This window comes from Panthera tigris, chromosome A2 (assembly GCF_018350195.1).
Source record: "Panthera tigris isolate Pti1 chromosome A2, P.tigris_Pti1_mat1.1, whole genome shotgun sequence".
NCBI lineage: Eukaryota > Metazoa > Chordata > Mammalia > Carnivora > Felidae > Panthera > Panthera tigris.
This window is the reverse complement of record NC_056661.1, coordinates 69519226-69539017: the sequence shown is the minus strand read 5'-3', so window position 1 is coordinate 69539017 and position 19792 is coordinate 69519226. Positions and strand designations below refer to the sequence as shown.

Genomic DNA, 19792 nt, shown 5'->3' with positions numbered 1-19792 from the left:
AGACCAAGTGAAGTTTATCCCAGAGATGCAAAACTAGCTTAATATTTAATAATCCATGATGTTAATAAGCTAAAGAAGGGAAAAAAAATCACATAATCGTATCAAATGATGCAGAAAAAGCATTTGACAAAATTCAACACCAATTATTTGATTTAAAAAAATATTCAATCATTTATACCTTCTGAAGTTTACTTTGGAATTAATATAAGATGTACCTTCTAGAGCGACAAGTTATTAAAAGTTATCATCAATTTATCCTTTGCCCTTTGATTTCTGTGGCTTAAATGATAAATTATCCAATTCTCACACACACACACACACACACACACACACACACACACACACACAATATAAATGTAAAAACTGTAGGAGTCCTCTTAGTAGGATTTCTATTTTGTTTTCCTGAATTATATTCTCTATATTGTGCTTGTAGCAGAATTATTGTATTTGATTTCCTGTCATTGCTCATTCTTCAGAACTGTCTTCTGTACGCTTTTTACCAACTACTTCTAACTGCTCATACTGTCGAGTTACTAATATCAATTATTCATACTTATTTATATATCTAAAATAGTTAAATGTATTTAAATACTAAACATGTTTCCTGTGAGTAGATCAATATTATACGTACACAATATAACAGATGAAATGCAGAGGAGCAAACTTATTATTTCTTCTATTACTGACTAGCAAACATCCCATGTTCTGTCTGCATGTAGTCTTGACAAAAGATCAAGAAATATTTGAAGGACATTCGCAGGTACACAAAATAGGTAAGGCAAAGAGACTCATAATTTTCAGCAACAAACTACTTGGCTCAGGTTATTTTATGGTTGTGGAGGTATAATTCAAGTAAGAATAAATGGACTAGAACCAGTGCACAGGGACAGGGGGACCAAATTCACCCACCCACATATTTAAACCTAGCTTTTTTGCTCGCTCTTACCTTCAAAGAGAGAATAAGGTCTGTCAGGAATGCGGCACCCATGTGCTCCATACTCTAGACACCACTCTGCAAACTAAGAGGAAGCATATTTAAGAGCGGAGATTTCACTTGGTGAAAAGGCAACAAACAAGACATTGCAATGATTCGCCAGGAATCTAATAAAGAAGATTCCCAGGCAACCAGAGAGGGGTCAACAGGGCACAGACAGGCTAGGGCATGGCTATGCCAGGAGAAGCAGGGGAGATCGTGGAGTTGGGAGAAACAGGTTAAGAAAGGAGAGGAACTGTATTTTTGGATTTTGTGTACGCTTTCCCGAGTGTTCAAATGTTGTTTACATAAAGACTCCTTACTTTGCAAGCTCGGTAGAGATACTTTTTGTCCTGTGTGAGATGGTACAGGGACAGGAAAGAATAGCCGTTCCCAGCCGTCCCATGGCAGATACCATAGCCCTTGCGAAGCAAACCTCGCTGCCAAATCACATCACTACACTCCATGGCTTCTTTCAGGTATTTCTCCTCCTTAAAGACCTGGGCAATGAAAAGTAAAGCAGTGTTAAAAAGATGTTTTGAGGGGCGCCTGGGTGGCTCAGTGGGTTAAGCGTTTGACTTTGGCTCAGGTCATGATCTCACGGTCTGTGGGTTTGAGCCCTGTGTTGGGCTCTGTGCTGATAGCTCCAAGCTTGGAGCCTGCTTTGGATTCTGTGTCTCCCTCCCTCTCTGCCCCTCCCCCGCTTGTGCTCCTCTCTCTCTCTCAAAAATAAACATTAAAAAAATTAAAAAAAAAAAAGATGTTTTGAATGTAAGTTAGTAAAATAGTTTCCCTTTCTGGTTAGTAAATTACACAACATTAGGAAACCTGAAGTGGCTCCTGGGGTAAAATGAGCACCCCCAGCAACACCATGGTGCAGCACCTCACAATCTACCCATCTCTTCCCCTTGTCCTCCTAGTTCAGGCTTCTGCAAAAGTAATTCTAAAATTTAGTTTAAAAAATCAGAATAAAAGATGTCAGAAAAAAAAATGGGGCACCTGGGTGTCTCAGTTGGTTAAGTGCCTGGCTCTTGATCTCAGCTCAGGTCACAGTCTCGTGGTTTGTGGGTTTGAGCCCCCTATCGGGCTCTGTGCAGACCATGTGGAATTTGCTTAGGATTCTCTCTCTCCCTCTCTCTGCCCCTTCCCCACTCTCTCTGTCTCTCTCTCAAAATAAATAAACTTAAAAAAAAAAAAAAGCAACCAGAAACTCTTTGGTAAGATGTTTTGACACACATCGCCCATTCTGTACTGCCTAGAGCAAGGTACACCACCTACAGTGTTGAAACTTACGCTTATGTTGAAGGCACCTGAGGGGCTGAGGATCTACAATGTTCTGCAGTGAAGAATACTCAACATCCTGGGCCAGCCACATTATCAGTAAGACCCTGATGGCCTGGCACTATCAGGGCGGGCGAGATCTGTCATGATCTATCACAGGGAAACCCGCACACAGCTTCCTGCTGGAGCAGACATGCCTGGGTTGCAGAACTTAATGGCACTGATTCCACTTAGTGGTTTATATGGACAGACACAAATGAGCTCAGCAAGGCAAATGCCTGGTAGGAGGAAGCTGTTTTTTTTTGCCTCCTCATATTCCCTTTTAAACTGTCTTCTCTTTCTCCTCACATTTCATTAATTTTGTTTCTATAGTCCTTCCCTCGGAATCTGCTGTCTGTAATTTCCACTTGCTTATCACCTCATTCCATTCTACTGCAAATGAGTTTTGGGCAATGAATTAGAGGCAAGGGGGGGCATTAGAGCTGATCTTTTTAGGGGTAGCAAATAGGATTCATCTACTTGTCAGTGATTAGTAGTGACCTCAAAAAAAAAAGGGTGAACTGTGTGAATCAGGGTCTGTAGAGGGTAGGAGGAGGGAAAAGCGAGGGTCATTTGCATGTTACTCACTATTCCTGATCAAGAGTCTGTTCACCAGAGTCAGATGCAAGACTAACCCATGAAAGCCATTTGAGATGTGGGCTCTGGGGTCAGACTGCCTGAGTTGGAATCTCAGCTCTGTGTGGCCTTGGACAAATCACTGAACTTCTTAGGTCTGTTTTCTCAACTATAAAAGGATACTATTTCCTCACCTCAGTGGCTTCTTATGCGTATTAATGACACCAATTCAATCAGATGGAGGGGAAAAAGTCTTTTCAATAAACAGTGTAGAAAGAATCAGATTTCCTGATGCTTAACAAACAAAGAACCTCTCTTGGGCTGCCTGGGTGCGTCAGTCGCTTAAGTGTCTGCATTCGGCTCAGGTCATGATCTTGGGTTCGTGAGTTCAAGCCCCGCATTGGGCTCTGTGCTGACAGTTCAGAGCCTGGAGCCTGCTTCAGATTCTTTGTCTCCCTCTCTCTCTGCCTCTCCCCCGCTCACACTGTCTCTGTCTCTCTCTCAAAACTAAACACTAAAAAAATTAAAAGCAAAAGCAAAGACCCACTCTTTTTACCTCACATGCACAATCCTAATATACAAAATATACACGTAACATACAAAAGTTAACTGGAGATAGTTCATAGTTCTAAATGTAAAATCTAAATCTATGCAGTTTGTAGGAGAATATTCTCTGTATAATCTGGGGGTAAGTAAAATTTTGTGACAACTGATAAAGGGAAATCTCACTAAAGTGGAGTTGGGAGGTTAGAAGGGAAAGCCTCAGCACTAGAGTCCCTTCCAGGAAGGCTTGTCAATTCCAGACCCCACCAGAAGAGGAAACAGAAAAGAATCATTACAGGCCCCAACAGAGAATAAGGTTCATTGCATCTTCTACAAGAAATCGACTACCCCTGCAACGCAGCCAATGAGAAACTGTCATCACACTGAACTCTTGCTTTTTCCTAATGGACTTACATTCAAAACAAGTCCTCCCCCTTCCTCCTTCTCCATAACACGGTTCTCTCCTTTGTTGGACTTGCCTGTGGTTTTGCCATAGCCTGCACATGCCAGGATGTAATTCTCTGCTGTTCTTGAATAAGCCCATTTTGCTGGTAAAATAACTGGCTGTTTTATTTTTTAGCTTAACAATTTCTTAGACAAGACACAAAAAGAAATTACCATTAAAAACACTTGATAAAACACAGACTTTATCAGAATCGAAAACTCCCTTCATCAAGAGATACCATAAAGATGATGATTAGGTCAACTATAAAATTATTTCCAAACCATATAACCTGACAAAGACTTGTAACAGAAGATATGGAGAATTCTTACAGCCCAATAATAAAAAGATAAAAGAATAAAACAACATGGGAAAAAGAAACGAAGAGATAATTTAACAAAGGAAGATATACAAATGACCCATGAACAGGCAAATCTGCTCATCATTAATCTTCAGGAAGATGCAAATTACAACTACAATGAAATAGCCACCAGAATAAAATCAAAATGACTTAGAATACCAACTGTTGCCAAAGATGAGGAGAACCCTCTTACACTGCTGATGGGACTATAAAAGGCACAACTATTACTCTGTGCAAAGCTTTGGCAGTTTCTTACAAAACTGCAGCTACTTTCTGATCAGCAATTCTACTCCCAGGTATTGGCCCCAAAGACCTGTACAAGTGTTCATAGCAGCTTATTCATTAAAATAAGTGAAACTGGAAAACAATTAATAAACTGTGCTATGTTTATGGAAGTGATTTTTAAACTTAGGAAGGTATCATGATCTTGAGGAAGGAGGAAAGAAAGTAGAGTTTGAAAGAATCTCTCCAGGTGAGTCTGATATGCACCCCTAAGTATTCCATATTTCAAATAATCGACTTACAAAGGAGCCTCTGGAACACAGTTTATATGAAAACATTTTCTGATGCATGGTCAACAGCTGACCATCAGGGAGCATTTCTGCTAGAATTCTATTCTGGGGTTTTCGGTGCCAGCACGTAGGTGCAGGAGCAGGAAAGGCACAGTGGTTTCACACTTAAGCGTGAAATCGAAACATTATGTTGATACCACTTTGGTATGATTTACGTGGTTTTTGTGGGCATCATATTTGTAAATACCTTTCCAAATATAATTTTCATCTGACCAATGTTGGCATTTGTTTATAGTGGCTGAATCCATACAAACTGCTAATACCAGAGGGTCCATATGTGTAGTTAGAAGAAGGTAGAATTTGTTATCATTACCCGTAATTTACTGTCAGATAATCAAGAACTGATTATAACTATTCAGCAAAATAGCTTCCAGCTATAGGGTCCACAAACATAATTTGTTAGAAAGTCATTTGCAATTAATAAAATTCCTAATACAGCATATTGTTAAGACCCTGACATTTTTTTCAAGGATCATCTAAACTACTATAGAATTTTAAATTAACAAATAATACATGTTCATACAAAGTGGAGTACACTCAACTACCCACTGCAACTTGATTAGCATCTATAGGAAGGGAAAACAAATTAAGTGAGCCTCCACTCAATTTATAGTTTTTTTTTAAGTTTATTTATTTATTTTGAGGGGGTGGGTAGGGAAGGAGGGGACAAAGAAAGAGAGACAGAGAGAGAGAGAGAGAGAGAGAGAGAAAAGGTGAGCAGGGCAGGGACAGAAAGAGAGAGGGAAAGAGAGAGAATCTCACTGTCAGCGCTGACACTGATGCTGGGCTTGAACTCAGAAACTATGAGATCATGACCTGAGCCGAAATCAAGAGTTGGACATAGAACCAACTGAACCACCCAGGCGCTCCTATAGTTTTATGTGTGAAGGATAGTAATAAATTTTCAAATACTTGAAAGCCTTACGCTTTCATAAGCATTCTTGAAGAACTTATGAGTTGACATGCCAGCATGAGAAACTGTTGAAAACTTATTACACAAAATGTAAGCACTTCCTAATTCTGAGACCCCTTCAATGAACGCAGATCCTCTTGAGTTAACAAAAACCTGAGAGAAAATGGAGCCTAGAGCTGTGTTTCTCTAGCTTTGCACTTCCAACCCCGCTCCTGCCCACACCACCCTCTGCCTCGGCCAAACAAAAATCTCACCCTCTACTCTCTGACTCTGAAAATATATTTTTACCCCTAATTGTAAAACTATGTTCTAGAAGCCTTTTCAAATTGCCATTGATGCCCTCTCTTCCCCAAAAGATTCTGGTGTTTCTCGCCCTCCTCATGTTTGACTGGCGATGTAAATGGACAAAATTAAGTTTCAGTGATGAAGAATGGGATCTTAACGGGTTTTGCTCCACACTTTCTAGAAGACAGGAATTTCTGTGTTGGAATAAGCAGGGCAAGGACAGGCGTTCAAATGATATTCTGAGTGAAAGCCGCACAGGCAGCAGGGGGTCTGCGCCACCTGTGGCACAACCAGGAGCAGAGCTCTGCTACGTGTGACCAGCACAGGTGCAAACGGATGGTGGTGACAAAGGATGGTGGTGACGGTCAGCAGGGCTAATAGACATGGACCTCCCCAGGATGACGGCCCCGCTGGAAGCCCTGACGCCTCATTACTGCTTCCCACTGGCTCAGGGGTGGGGATGGGGGAGACCCTCAGAAGCCAAGACTATGGGCCACCAGGAGTGCCCCCCTCTACAGTTTATCCCCTTTAATGTGAAAGAGAAAAGGGAGTCTGGCAAACAAAAGCTTTCATATTTTAACAAAGTCCTACATCTGTTTTGAATATCAGAGTGCCTTTGTTTGTCAACAATATACTTAGATATTATGGTTGGATATTTATAATATTATAAACTTAGCTCTATGTCACTGAAGTTCCAACGATTGCTCTAGAGCTCCAATAAAGGGAGGCAGTGACTTGAACAAAATTCTGTTTTAATTTAAAGGCTGAGGTATTAACAGTTAAGAAGACGAATCATTAAATTCGTCTGATTTCCAAAGTGTATTTCATTGTGCCTTGCTCTTACCAAATATCCTAACTTTCTATTTTCTTGAATGCTCATACCTGAATTTTATATTATTTGAATATTTTAGCTATTACTATTGTAGGGAGACTAAAAGATTCTGAAAAATTTGCCTAAATTATGAGAGATACATAGTTAGTCACAAGGGGAAAATAAAACTGATTCAGAGACCAGTTCTCTTGTTATTTTCAGGTAGAAATGTGAATTCTGCTTCATTAATTCCATCTACTTCCTCAAAACTAAGGGATTTTGCCAAAACACTAATCAATCTTTGTGATTATTGTCATATACTTTGATATATGAGCAACAACCTCCAACATCAAATATTATAAATAAAAATGTATTTAAAAAATAAAATTATGAAAAAAGCATTGGTTACAATCCAATTAAAAAACGCACAGAGGGCGTAACTGGGTGGCTCAGTCAGTTATGATCTCATGGTTTGTAAGATTGAGTCCTGTGTTGGGCTCTGCTGCTGACAGCACAGAGCCTGCTTGGGATTCCTTCTCTCCCTCTGTCTCTGCCTCTTCCTTGCTTGTGCTCTCTCTCTCAAAATCAACAAATAAACTTATTAAAAAAAGGGCAGAGGATCTGAATAGACATTCTTCCAAAGAAGACACACAGATTACCAATACACAAATGAAAAGATGCTCAACATCCACAAATCATCAGGGAAACAGAAATCAAAACCACAACGAAATATCACCTCACACCAGTGAGAATGGCTAAAATCAAAAAGACAAGAAATAACAAATGTTGGAGAGGATGTAGAGAAGAAAAAACCTTGTACACTACTGATGGGAATGTAAATTGGTTTAGCCACTACGGAAAACAGTATGGTGGTTCCTCAAAAATTTTAAAATAGAGATACCATATGATCCAATAATTCTACTATTAAATATTTATCCAAAGAAAACAAAAACACTAATTCAAAAAGGTATGTGTACTCTATGTCTATTGCAGCTTTATTTATAATAGCTAAGAGGGTGTGCACGGAGACTACTTCAAACAAACAAACAAAATCAAACATGAATCTAAGACAAAAGATAAATCCATCTGAAACTTAAAGTTACACAGAAAAAAAAATTAAAAATAAAAAAAAAAGAGTGATTAGGGGTGCCTGGTTAAGTCGGTTAAGCGTCCGACTCCGGCTCAGGTCATGATCTTGTGGTCCGTGAGTTCGAGCCCCACATCGGGCTCTGTGCTGACAGCTCAGAGCCTGGAGCCTGTTTCAGATTCTGTGTGTGTGTGTGTCTCTCTCTCTGCTCCTGCTCATGCTCTGTCTCTGTCTCAAAAATAAATAAAAACATTTAAAAAAATTTATAATAGCTAAGATATGGAAGCAATGTTTGTGTTTATATATACATATAAAATATATATAATGGAATATTACTCAGCCATATAAAAGGATGAAATCATGCCATCTGGGACAACATGGATGGACCAACAAGGTATTGTGCTAAGTGAAATAAGTCAAGACTGAGAAAGGCAAATACCATATGATTTCACTTGTATGTGGACTCCAAACAGAAAAATGAATAAAATAAAGAGCAGAATCAGACCTGCAAATACAGAGAACTGATGGTTGCCCAGGGGGAGGAGGTGGGGCGACGGGCAACATGGGTGAAAGAGAGTAGGAGATACGGGCTTCCAGTTGGGGGGTAAGTCACAGGAATAAAAGGCACAGCCTAAGGAATAGAGTCCAAGATACTATTAAAGTGTTGTATGGTGACAGATGGTAGCGCACTTGTGGTGAGCCTGGGAGAACATATAGACTTGTGGAATCACTATGTTGTACACCTGAAACGAATACAACATTGTGTGTCGACTATGTTCAAATAAAAAATTAAAAAAATAATAAAATGTGTTAAGTCTCCTAAAAAACGTGCTTGGAAACATTTTTTCTCTGAGAACATCCATTATTTTTTCCAAGAAAGGACAAAACACTTAAGGGTTATAGAATATAGTAAGCTGTTTGTAATTTCAACTTCTATGTAATAAAATATTAAGAAAACACATTTAAAAAACACCGGAAAACAAAGCAGCAGCACTGTTTGCTTTCAACTTAGAAGATAATTCTTAGTCCAGGAGAGAAATCTGAAACAGGCTTCAGGCTCTGAGCTGTCAGCACAGAGCCCGAGGCGGGGCTCGAACTCATGGACCGTGAGATCATGACCTGAGCCGAAGTCGGATGCCTAACGACTGAGCCACCCAGGTGCCCCTAGATTTTCTTTTACAAGTGAATATAATCGCTGTCAACACACACACACTTGGAGCTCCGACCATAGGAGTGACCAAGTGAAACAGGGAGACTATATTTTCTAAAAACATTAATTCTAAAAAGCTTTTAGTTTGCAATCAAATGTGCTGGCCAAAATCTAACTGAGAACCTGGTGGAAAAACTGAAGCTCTGAACAGTAAATGCTTGTGGTACACATGGCAGTACTGACCTTGTAAGCCTGCGTAAGCATGTGGATGACGCCCGGGGCACCGTGGCACCAGTGGACCAAGCGATCGGTCTCATTGCTTAACGACGAAGGGTAATTCCCAGATCGGAATCTCTTGTGGCGCACGTAATCAATACTAGGTTTCACCATTTCTGTCAAGGTCTCTTGGTCCACTTTTGCTGCTGGCTTTAAACAAATAAAAACAAAACATTTAATTTCTTTTTCCTTATGTGTTTTTTAAGCCTTTGTACTGTAGCTAGGATAATAAAGCATCGATTACCTGGAATACTGAGGAGCATCTAAAATTAAAATTAATTCAATTATCTGGTTATTTAAGACTTGGATAGACCTTTTGTTTCAAATTTTTTTGATGTTGAAGACAGTCCGAAGGCCATCTGCTGGAGAATTCCCTCTCGCTCAGGGTAGGCCTTCACCTGACCGAATGAGGCCCACCCACACTGCGGAGGGCAAACTGCTTTACTAGAAGAAGTCCATGCATTCGTAGGAGTGCCAACAACACCGACTCCATCTTGTTCACATTTGCTCAGGGACCTCTCTTGTGGCCATGTATTCTGGGCCACTTGGAGATTAATATACATTCCTTAGAAATAACTGCTGCGGCAAGGATGGGGGAAGCCTGTTTTGGCCTCCCAGGAGTCTGTCAGAGATAACACAGTCTTTCCCCTTCCTGATGCACAGGTGGGGCCCTGAGATCTCACTAAAGAGTAGCTGCCCAGGGGCGCCTGGGTGGCGCAGTCGGTTAAGCGTCCGACTTCAGCCAGGTCACGATCTCACGGTCCGTGAGTTCCAGCCCCGCGTCAGGCTCTGGGCTGATGGCTCAGAGCCTGGAGCCTGTTTCCGATTCTGTGTCTCCCTCTCTCTCTGTCCCTCCCCCGTTCATGCTCTGTCTCTCTCTGTCCCAAAAATAAATAAACGTTGAAAAAAAAAAAATTAAAAAAAAAAAAAAAAAAAAAAAAAAGAGTAGCTGCCCATTAGGTGTGTGCAAGCCCTTTGAGGTGTGTGCAAACCCTCTGATCTCACTGCAACACTCTTCTGCACGTCCCCTCCCTCCACAAAATCTACGGACTAAGGTCTGGACTTTGCAGAAAATAATTATGCAGGTGCCATGGATCATCCCCTACTGACACTCCCCCCCACCCACCCCGACCCTCGTCAGTAAGGTACCCTGAAGAAAAGTCTGTGTAAACTCCATGGAGTGTCCTACTTTGTTTTCTGCCTTCTCAGTTGGGGGATACTTTACCATCCCTCCCCTTACGTTCTAACACCATTCAATTTTTTTTAACGTTTATTTATTTTTGAGAGACAGAGAGAGAGAGAGAGAGAGAGAGAGAGAGAGAGAGAGTGAGTGAGTGGGAGAGGGGCAGAGAGAGAGGGAGACACAGAATTTGAGCCAGATGTGGGGCTCGAACTCATAAACGGTGAGATCATGACCCGAACCGAAGTGGATGCTTAACCAACTGAGCCACCCAGGCGCCCCTACACCATTTAAATGTAAATCTCACCCCAAATACCCTCATAGAAACATCCAGAAGAATGTCTGACCACATACCTGGACACTTTGGCCCAGCCAAACTGAAACACAGTATTAACCATCAGAGACAGCTATCTAACATTTTTAGTGGGCACTTTGAAACACCTGTATCTGTAGACCTTTACCTGAGCGGTTTCTCCAAAAACAACCAAAACATCCCACTTCAACCCCCCTCGTGAGGTGAAGGCAGTGATGCCAACGGGTAAGAGAGGCGGCAGTGCGTGATGCTGGTCGTGGGGACAGGGAGGTCTCCCCTCACACCCTGAAGACATCCAGCCAAGCCCCCTGTGTTCAGTTCTACGCTTCACTTCAACTGTCCTCTACACTGGCTTTCTTGAATTGAAAGATCTGGTTCGGTTTCTCCAGGACATTTCCTTTTGTCTCCAGTAGGAGTTAGGGGAGGGCCAGTCACTGTGCAGGGTGATCTTATTGGCAGAAGTCCAACTGCTCTGTATAAAGTTTTCAAAGAAGCCCCCTCGCTGCCCAAACACCATGCCCCACACGCACGCATCTCTCGGTCTTTGATAGTAACGGCACATTAAGTTCCTGAGTGCTGGGTTTTACAGGACAAACCAGCTTGCTTCTTGCTGGCATCCTCTTTTTCAGACACCTATGTGTGATCTTGCTCTGTCCTGCCTGGTCACCTGCCATTCTTTCATCTACTCTCAGTCTACACATTTGTAGTCTGGGGCTCCAGATGTGTCCTAGTCTCATCAAGAAGTTAGGTTTCTGGTTTATTGTTGTCCTTGCTGTTTTGGGATGATTTTCAAGAGGAGAAATGTGTTTATTCTGCCATCTAGAAAGTGGAGTTTCAGTCATGTTTTAAAAGTTTTTTGTGTGTACTGTTGTGACAGCCTTCCAAATGAAACTGCATGGGAGAACCGTCCACCGCCACACTGACCCACGGCTGCACGGTAGACTGGCACTAAACGCAGGGGTGGTGGGGGAAGAGCCGCGTGTACCTGGCCCTTGTGAGCGAGCTTTGGCACACAGCTGCTTAAGAGATTGCTACAAGAAAACCGACGCTGATTTCCATACAGAATTCTGGGTAAATAATGGTGCCATGTTCTTCACTTTAAAAGCAGACAAGGGGACAATTTTGTGACCTGTGTTTCTCTCAAGGAAACCCTTATTATCTAACAAAATTAACCTAGACACCTCAATCTAAACTAAGTGATGTCTTATTGGTGTGGTTTTCATATGGTTATGATTCCCATAAGGGTGTCACTTAAGAAGAAAAGTTTCAAAAGCTAGTGTCAAAACATTTTTCTGGGGAAACAGAAAACACACACAAATCACCAACTTCCCAGAATAGCAGTGCTATTTTTAAATGAAATGCAATTCTAGTTACTTTGGAAACATGTGTCTGCACTATAAAGAAAATCCACAAATTGGAGTATATGTTTTATTTTTCTAGAATAAACAACGACAACTAGTTACCAGAAAATGGGGGTTTAGCCCTGTTTAAATATGAATTTCCTTTAGTGATAGAGTAAGTTTTTGAAAAAAAATTTTTTAAATTTTGAGAAAGAGAATAGTGTCAGTGGGGGAGGGGCAAAGGGAGAGGGAAACACAGAATCCGAAGCAGGGCTCCAGGCTCCAAGCTGTCAGCATAGAGCCCGACATGGGGCTCGAACTCACAAACTGTGTGATCATGACCTGAGCCGAAGTTGGACGCTTAACCGACTGAGCCACCAGGTGACCCATGGTAGAGGAGGCTTTCAAAAAGGATGTGAAGTAAAATTTTTAAAAAGAAGTATAAAGGTTTTTGGTTAAAAAGATCTAAATTCTAATAACCCACACTCCTTGACTTACCAGCTTCGCGATTTTCAGCATTAATTAACTACTCTTTTATGGGTGTGGCAGATAAAGAAAGGTTTAATTAAAGAAAAAAAAGTAGGCTGTGCCTACAGTGGGGAAGGGAGGTCCAGGCCATGGGGCTGGAAGCAGGTTGAAGCAATATTTGGGGTGGGGTCTCTGCCTGCCTGATGGAAGTGAGTATTTAATTCAGCAGATGTCACGGATGATTGAGAGACCAGATCATCACGACAACAGTAAACTAGTTGAAAATTTAGAACACAACTCACAGCAAGTTGGGGGTATCTGAACATGAGAAAGTCTCTACCCAGTCTGGATGCTGGAGGCTCTTTCTGCTTCCCTCCATTCAAAGAGTTCCTACTACAATGAGCAGAAAGACATAGAAGAAAAATGCAGGCAGCAGGCACCTCACTAACCCAGTACAAAAGTGCATGCAGGATGCACACTCTTGGACTTCACTGCTTGGGGTTCATGAAGCAGAGCATAAATATCCATGATTCAGTGTAGGATCCTTATTTAATTTCAGTCTGCTGGATTTACACTAACATTTCAGGCCCCATTTCCCATCCGATCAAATATTTTATACTGTAGTCACTGTATTGGTATTCCAGAGTATTCCTATTTACCTGCATTAACATGTAGTAGATTCCAGCCATGCCGTGGGCTGCTCCAACGTACTGCTTCCTGTGCCACTGATACAACAGCGGACAGCGGTCAGCCTTCCTTTCTTCCCTTGACAGGGTCTTGCCTGATTCAATAATGGCATTGACTACCTATGGAGATTATGAAGACAGCGTTAAGTACCTTGTTTTTGTCTAATTAACAACATGTCTTTACATAGATTACTTAATCCAAAAATCTGTAAGCAGTGAATAGCACCACTGTTATCTTTACTTTATAAATTAATAAATAGAGGCAGAGAGAAATCAGAAGACAATCTCAGAGTAGAAAAAGACATCAGGGAGTCAAACCAAGAAATTAAAAGTTCTTTGCATGAACAGTTCACTGGAATCTAGAAAAACTTCCTAAAGAACTTTCCCAGACTGCTTAGTTGCCTTGTAACTGCAATGTTTGCTCCAAAAGACCGGCCCTACATCTTCCAGGAAAGGCTGGAGGAACTGGCCTTATTTATGAACGGCTAATGAAATGCCCGCAGCATGCAGGGTTTTAGTTAAATCCAAAGAATATCATACCTGTAATGACTACATGGCAAAGACACAAACCATTTCCTCATATCCTCTCTCCCCTCATACTTTTGGTAACAGTGCTCCAAGTTTTCGCTGGGCACCTGGGCTCTGAGCTACAGACAGACACGGTCCTCTGAACAAGTTCTGGCAGTGAAGTGTGAGCAGGAGTGAAGCAGACAACCTCTAGATTGTGGCCTTAAAAAACAAGCTGCTTTGCTGCTCAAGTAGCTTGGGTCTTGCAGATAAGGGCATGCCCCTGGGACATAGCAGAACAGAAGAACCTGGATCCTTAGCCATATTCCCAGGACTGCCTAACCAGTTCAGATACCTTATGACCAGAAATAAACATCCTATCTTTTGAGAGATGCTGTTGTTTGGTTCTAGTAAAAACAGGTGAATTAATAGTGGCCTAAGAGGACAGATTTTTACAAAACGTACCTAGAAAGGAAAAAGAGGAGCTATTCAGTGATTTTATGACATCCCTTAAGAAATTACTGCTACCCAGAAGCAGAGTCCAGCCACTAATGCTGCTCTGTGCTGACAGGCTGGGATGGTAGACAGGAGCGTGCACCCACTGTTGCCGGCAGCCCCACTGTACCTCTTTAATAGCTGACTCACACACGGTGCCCGGGCCGATCTCCGTGTTCAGGTAGAGTAAGGCATACAGATAACCTGCCCGTCCATAGAGCAGCTCATCGGGAAGGTCCGAATCTCGGCACACAATCGTCTTCTGGAGCTGCAGAAGTCTACCCAACAAGAAAAATTCTGTTTTCCTGGACAGTGTCTGAGATACCTCTTCCTGAAACTGTCAATAACCCCATCACTTTAGGAATTACCTGTTACTTTAAATTTAAAACCGATTTTACAACATACTGAAAAAAAAAAAAAAAAAAAAAACAAACCCACCCTACCCAAACAACCAAAACTTTTCCACTACACTAATTTCTCTCTCAGATATCAAATTAATAACAAAACACCCTTCGGTTCAAAATATCTACCTTTAGGGACGCCTGGGGGGGGGGCTCAGTCAGTTAAGCGCCCGACTTTGGCCCAGGTCACGATATCACAGTTCCTGAGTTCAACCCCGCATCAGGCTCTGTGCTAACCCTGCAGACCATGCTTGGGACTCTCTCTCCCCCTGTCTCTCTGCCCTTCTCCTGCTCTCTCTCAGAATAAATAAAATAAAAAAAAAAAATCTACCTTTACATCTAGTCTAAACGATATAAGAGATGATATTCAATTTTGAAATCCAGAATGATTTAAAATTTAAAAGAAAAGAGTACTAAAATGTAGTCAATGCTTGGGAACTAGCTTGAGTCATTCTGTCTTTCAAAAAACATCAACCAACTAGCATGTGCCACACACTCCACCAGACCACGGGCGTGAGCCCTGATTTCTCCCTCTTCAAAAGAGAATATAAACCAGTTATTTTAGGTGCAATAAAAGTTTTACACTAATTGTTCCAAAACAATTGAACCTAAAAATAACTTAGTTATGATAGTGAACCTAAGGCATAGACGCTAATTTTCATGCAATGAAGGCAACCAATTACTTAGGAAAAGATTAAAGTAACATGAAGGAACATGTTTATTGCTCCCCAAATGAAGGCAGACACAGGCTTGGATAGAAAGGAGACATGTGATCTTATCGTTATGTTCCAATTAATATATAACCTCTTCACTTCTTGGAAAGGCCTGTTTGCAACGAGATGAATTAAAAAATAATTTCCTTTTTGAATATCTTTCTACAGCAACACCTTGAATTGAGAATTTAGAGAAAATACTTCCAGTTTTAAAAACTCACTTTGTGATGCATTCCTGGGACTCACAATCACTTTTGAGTTTATGATACACCACAGCTCCTACTGCAAGGGGTCCAGCATCTCCACACAGGAAAGTGACCCTGCGGCCATTTAGATTCCGAAGTGTTCTCTTTACATAATCCAGGGATCGGAGCAGGTAGGTCTGGTCACAGGTGACCCGGTACAGCTGCAGGTATAAAAGGGCTATGCCTAGAATAATGCCCCACCCCCAAAGAAAAGCATTATTACCTTTCTTTTTCACCTTCAGGATGTTATTTTATGATTACACGAAAAACTACATAAAACCTGTTTCTGAAGGAGCCTCGTCCAACAAATTACACATGATACATCTTTTAAAAACAGAAAGATGGGGTGCTGGGTGGCTCAGTCAGTTGTGTGTCCGACGCAGGATTTCAGCTCAGGCCATCATCTCATGGTTCGTGGGATCGAGCCCCACATTGGGCTCCACGTTGACAGAGTGGAGCCTGCTTGGGATTCTCTCTCTCTTTCTCTCTCTACCTGCCCCTCCTCCACTCATGCTTTCTCTCTCGTTCTCTCTCTCAAGTTTAAAAAAAAAAAAAGGAAAATAAAAACAGAAAAAAAACCCTCAGGGTAGAAAAGGCTAAACCAAGTTTAAATCCATTATCCTACTAATTGCTCTGATAGTGATTCAATACCTCCTAGACAAGGTAAAATGTATGACTTCCCACGCATTCCCATTTTCTGTACATTCATTTTAAGATCTTATCCCTTCTCCTCTGTATTTTAAGCTAACTTGGATCCTTTTTACTTCTCATATAATCGTTTCCTCCTATCCCATCCTAAATTAAATTATCACTTTCTAAATTTTACACCCTCCTTTCCAATTTTCCTATTTCTCACAATTTTTCAATTTCTTTAGTGACCAACATATCCAAATGACCAACCAACCAGTGATCAACTCACTGTTTACGGACTAGCTATCTGATGCAGAGTAAGGTAACGAACACAGAAGACAGAGTTTATCACGTATGTAACCTTCCTATTTAAAAAAATATTTTTTAATGTTTTTATTTTTGAGAGAGACAGAGGTGAGCGGGGGGGAGGGGCAGAGAGAGAAGGGAACACAGAATCCAAAGAAGGCTCCAGGCTCTGCGCTGTCAGCACAGAGCTCCACGCGGGGCTTGAACCCACGAACCGTGAGATCATGATCTGTGCTGAGGTCAGATGTTCAACCAACTGAGCCACCCAGGTGCCCCAACAACCTTCCTATTTTAGATTAAGGAACAAATCCAGGCACTCAAGTGAACCAGAGAGGGGCCTTTTTCTGGAAACCTATAGAGGATGACCTGTTCGGCTTCTGAAAGCCTGCTATTATTCCTGGACCCCAGTCACTATGACAGCTAAGTAAAAGAAATGAATCTGTATAAATATATACTTACTGAAATATATTGCAGAAAAAGTATTGATAGAAATGATATGATGGTGAAAAGGACACAATAAATATTTATTCATGTTTCAACTGGGATTCTCTAATATTATGTTCTTTGTCTAATATCCACTCTCATTTCTATTATTTTTCATTTTGCTTTAATTTTTTCACTTGAGTATAGCTGGCACACAATGTCACAGCAGTTTCACGTGCACGACACAGCATGGTCATTCAACATCTCTGTATGGTACACTATGCATTTTGCTTTTTACATTTCTCTAAATAGGTAGTTTCTTTTTTCTTTAACTCTCCATTTCAGGGTATCCTACTTCCCTTTCAAATTCTTAACATCTCTCTCTCTACATATATTTGAAAAGACCTTTTCTCATTACTCATTTCTTTAAAGCTTTTAAGTCGAACAGCTATAAAAGTACCATATTTGTAAGCCTAGAAAAAATAGCCTTCCATATGAATTGCTTATAAACTCCTAGAGTTAAGGGTTTTTTGTATTCAAAAAATTGACATTATAAACATAGAAAGCAAGTTAAAAGTTACAAATTTCAAACATAATCACTATAGAAGGTTTACAAATAAGTACTTCATGATTGACTGAGAAATCCATAAAAATAGAATGATGATGTGGTCAGCTTGTGACCCTAAAAACCTATAGTTATGTGTATTCAATGCTTAAATATTTTATTTATTTGTTTATTTATTTATTTATTTATTTATTTATTTATTTAGTTAGTTAGTTAGTTAGTTATGAGCAAGAACAAGCAAGCAGGGGAACGTGGCAGATGGAGAGAGGGAGAGAGTGAGAGAGGGAGGGAGGGAGGGAGAAGGAGAGGGAGAATCTTAAGCAGGCTCCATGCTCAGCACGGAGCCCGACACAGGGCTCAATCTCACAACCCTGAGATCGTGACCTGAGCCAAAATCAAGAGTTGGCCACTCAGTTGACTGACACACCAAGGCACTCCACTGCTTAAACATTTTAAAGTAAATGACAGGCAAACTATTTTTTTTTAAAAGACATCCTAACTTTCTGCCCTTGAAAACTTCAGTATAAATATCTAAAATATATAAACCTATTTTATAAGCCAAAGTAGCATTATAACTATCAAATTAATAATTAGTAAGGGAGACTGAGCTGTGGTTATTTTTTTGGTAAATATTTATGTCAGTTTTGGTACCAGTATTATCCTTGCTTCATAAAATAACAGGAAGTATTCCTTATTTTCCTATCTTTTGAAACATTTAAAAGGAGCAAAGGAAAAAAAAAAAAGGAACACTGAGACTTCCTGTTCTTTTTTTATTATTTTAATTTATTTTTAATTCCAGTACAGTTAAGGTACAGTGTTATATTAGATTCAGGTGTACAATATAGTGATTCAACAATTCCATACATTACTCACTGCTCATCACAAATGCACTCCTTAATCTCCATTACCTATTTCATGCCCCTCCCCCACCACCTCCCCTCTGGTAACCATCTCCATCTCTGTAGTTAAGAGTCTGGTTCTTTTTCTTTTTCTTCTTTTTTTTTTTTTTTTTTTTTTTGGTTTGTCTTGATTTCCTTTGTTTAGTTTCTTAAATTGCACATATGAATGAAATCATATGGTATTTGTCTTTCTCTGATTTATTTCACTTAGCATTATACCTTCTAGATCTATCCATGTTGTTGCAAATGGCAAGATCTCATTCTGTTTTATGGCTAATATTCCATTGTACGTATGTGTACATGTATATATACAAATATATATATGTGTACACACACATATATATATACAAATATATATATGTGTATACACACACACACATATATATACAAATATATATATGTGTACACACACACACACACACACACACACACATATATATATATATACACCACATCTTCTTTATCCACTCATCTATTGATGGACACTTGGGCTGCTTCATAATTTGACTATTGTAAATGGTGCTGCAATAAACATAGGCATGCATGTTATCTTTTCAAATTAGTGTTTCTGTTTTCTTTGGATAATACTCAAGCAGTGAAATTTTTGCATCATACGGTAATTCTATTTTTAATTTTTTGAGGAAACTTCATACCATTTTCCAGAGTGGCTGCACCAGTTTGTACTATCAACAGTGCAAGAGGGTTCCTTTTTCTCCACATCTTTGCCAACTCTAGTTTCTTGTGTTTTTGATTTTAGCCATTCTGACAGGTGTGAGGTGATGTCTCTTTGCTGTTAAGATTTGCATTTCCCTGATAATTAGTGATGTTGAGCATTTTTTCATGTGTCTGTTGATCATCTGACCATCTGGATGTCTTCTTTGGAGAAATGTCTGTTCCTGTCTTCTGCCCATTTTTAATTGGATTATTTGTTTATTTGGTGTTGAGCTGTTTAAGTTCTTGATATACTTCTGATAGTAACCCTTTATCAGATATGTCATTTGTAAATATCTCCTCCCATTCAATAGGCTGTCTTTTAGTTTTGTTGACTGTTTCCTTTGCTATGCAAAAGCTTTTTGTTTTGATGTAGTCCCACAAAAAAAGTAGCACTGGGATTTCCTGTTCTTTTAAGGAAATTGTCTTTTTTTGTTTGTTGTTTGTTTTCCCCTAGTTTTACTAAGATAAAACTGACAAAATTGTGTATATGTAAGTGTACAACAGAGTGATTTGATATACTTATGCATTGTGAAAATATTACCACAACCAGGTTAGTACATCTACCACCTCGCATACCATTTATTTAAAGTGTGTGATG

General features: G+C 40.2%; 1 protein-coding gene across 1 annotated transcript in view; it reads right to left on the bottom strand.

Moving 5' to 3' along the window:
- Positions 1 to 19792, bottom strand: part of LANCL2 (LanC like 2) — a 59433-nt gene that overhangs the window by 5118 nt on the left and 34523 nt on the right. The window contains exons 3-8 of the mRNA XM_007094799.2: positions 15634 to 15841; positions 14429 to 14576; positions 13270 to 13416; positions 9277 to 9459; positions 1297 to 1473; positions 947 to 1019 (exon numbers count right to left, since the gene is read on the bottom strand). Coding sequence (XP_007094861.2) covers positions 947 to 1019; positions 1297 to 1473; positions 9277 to 9459; positions 13270 to 13416; positions 14429 to 14576; positions 15634 to 15841 — 936 coding nt within the window. The remainder of the gene's footprint in view (positions 1 to 946; positions 1020 to 1296; positions 1474 to 9276; positions 9460 to 13269; positions 13417 to 14428; positions 14577 to 15633; positions 15842 to 19792) is intronic.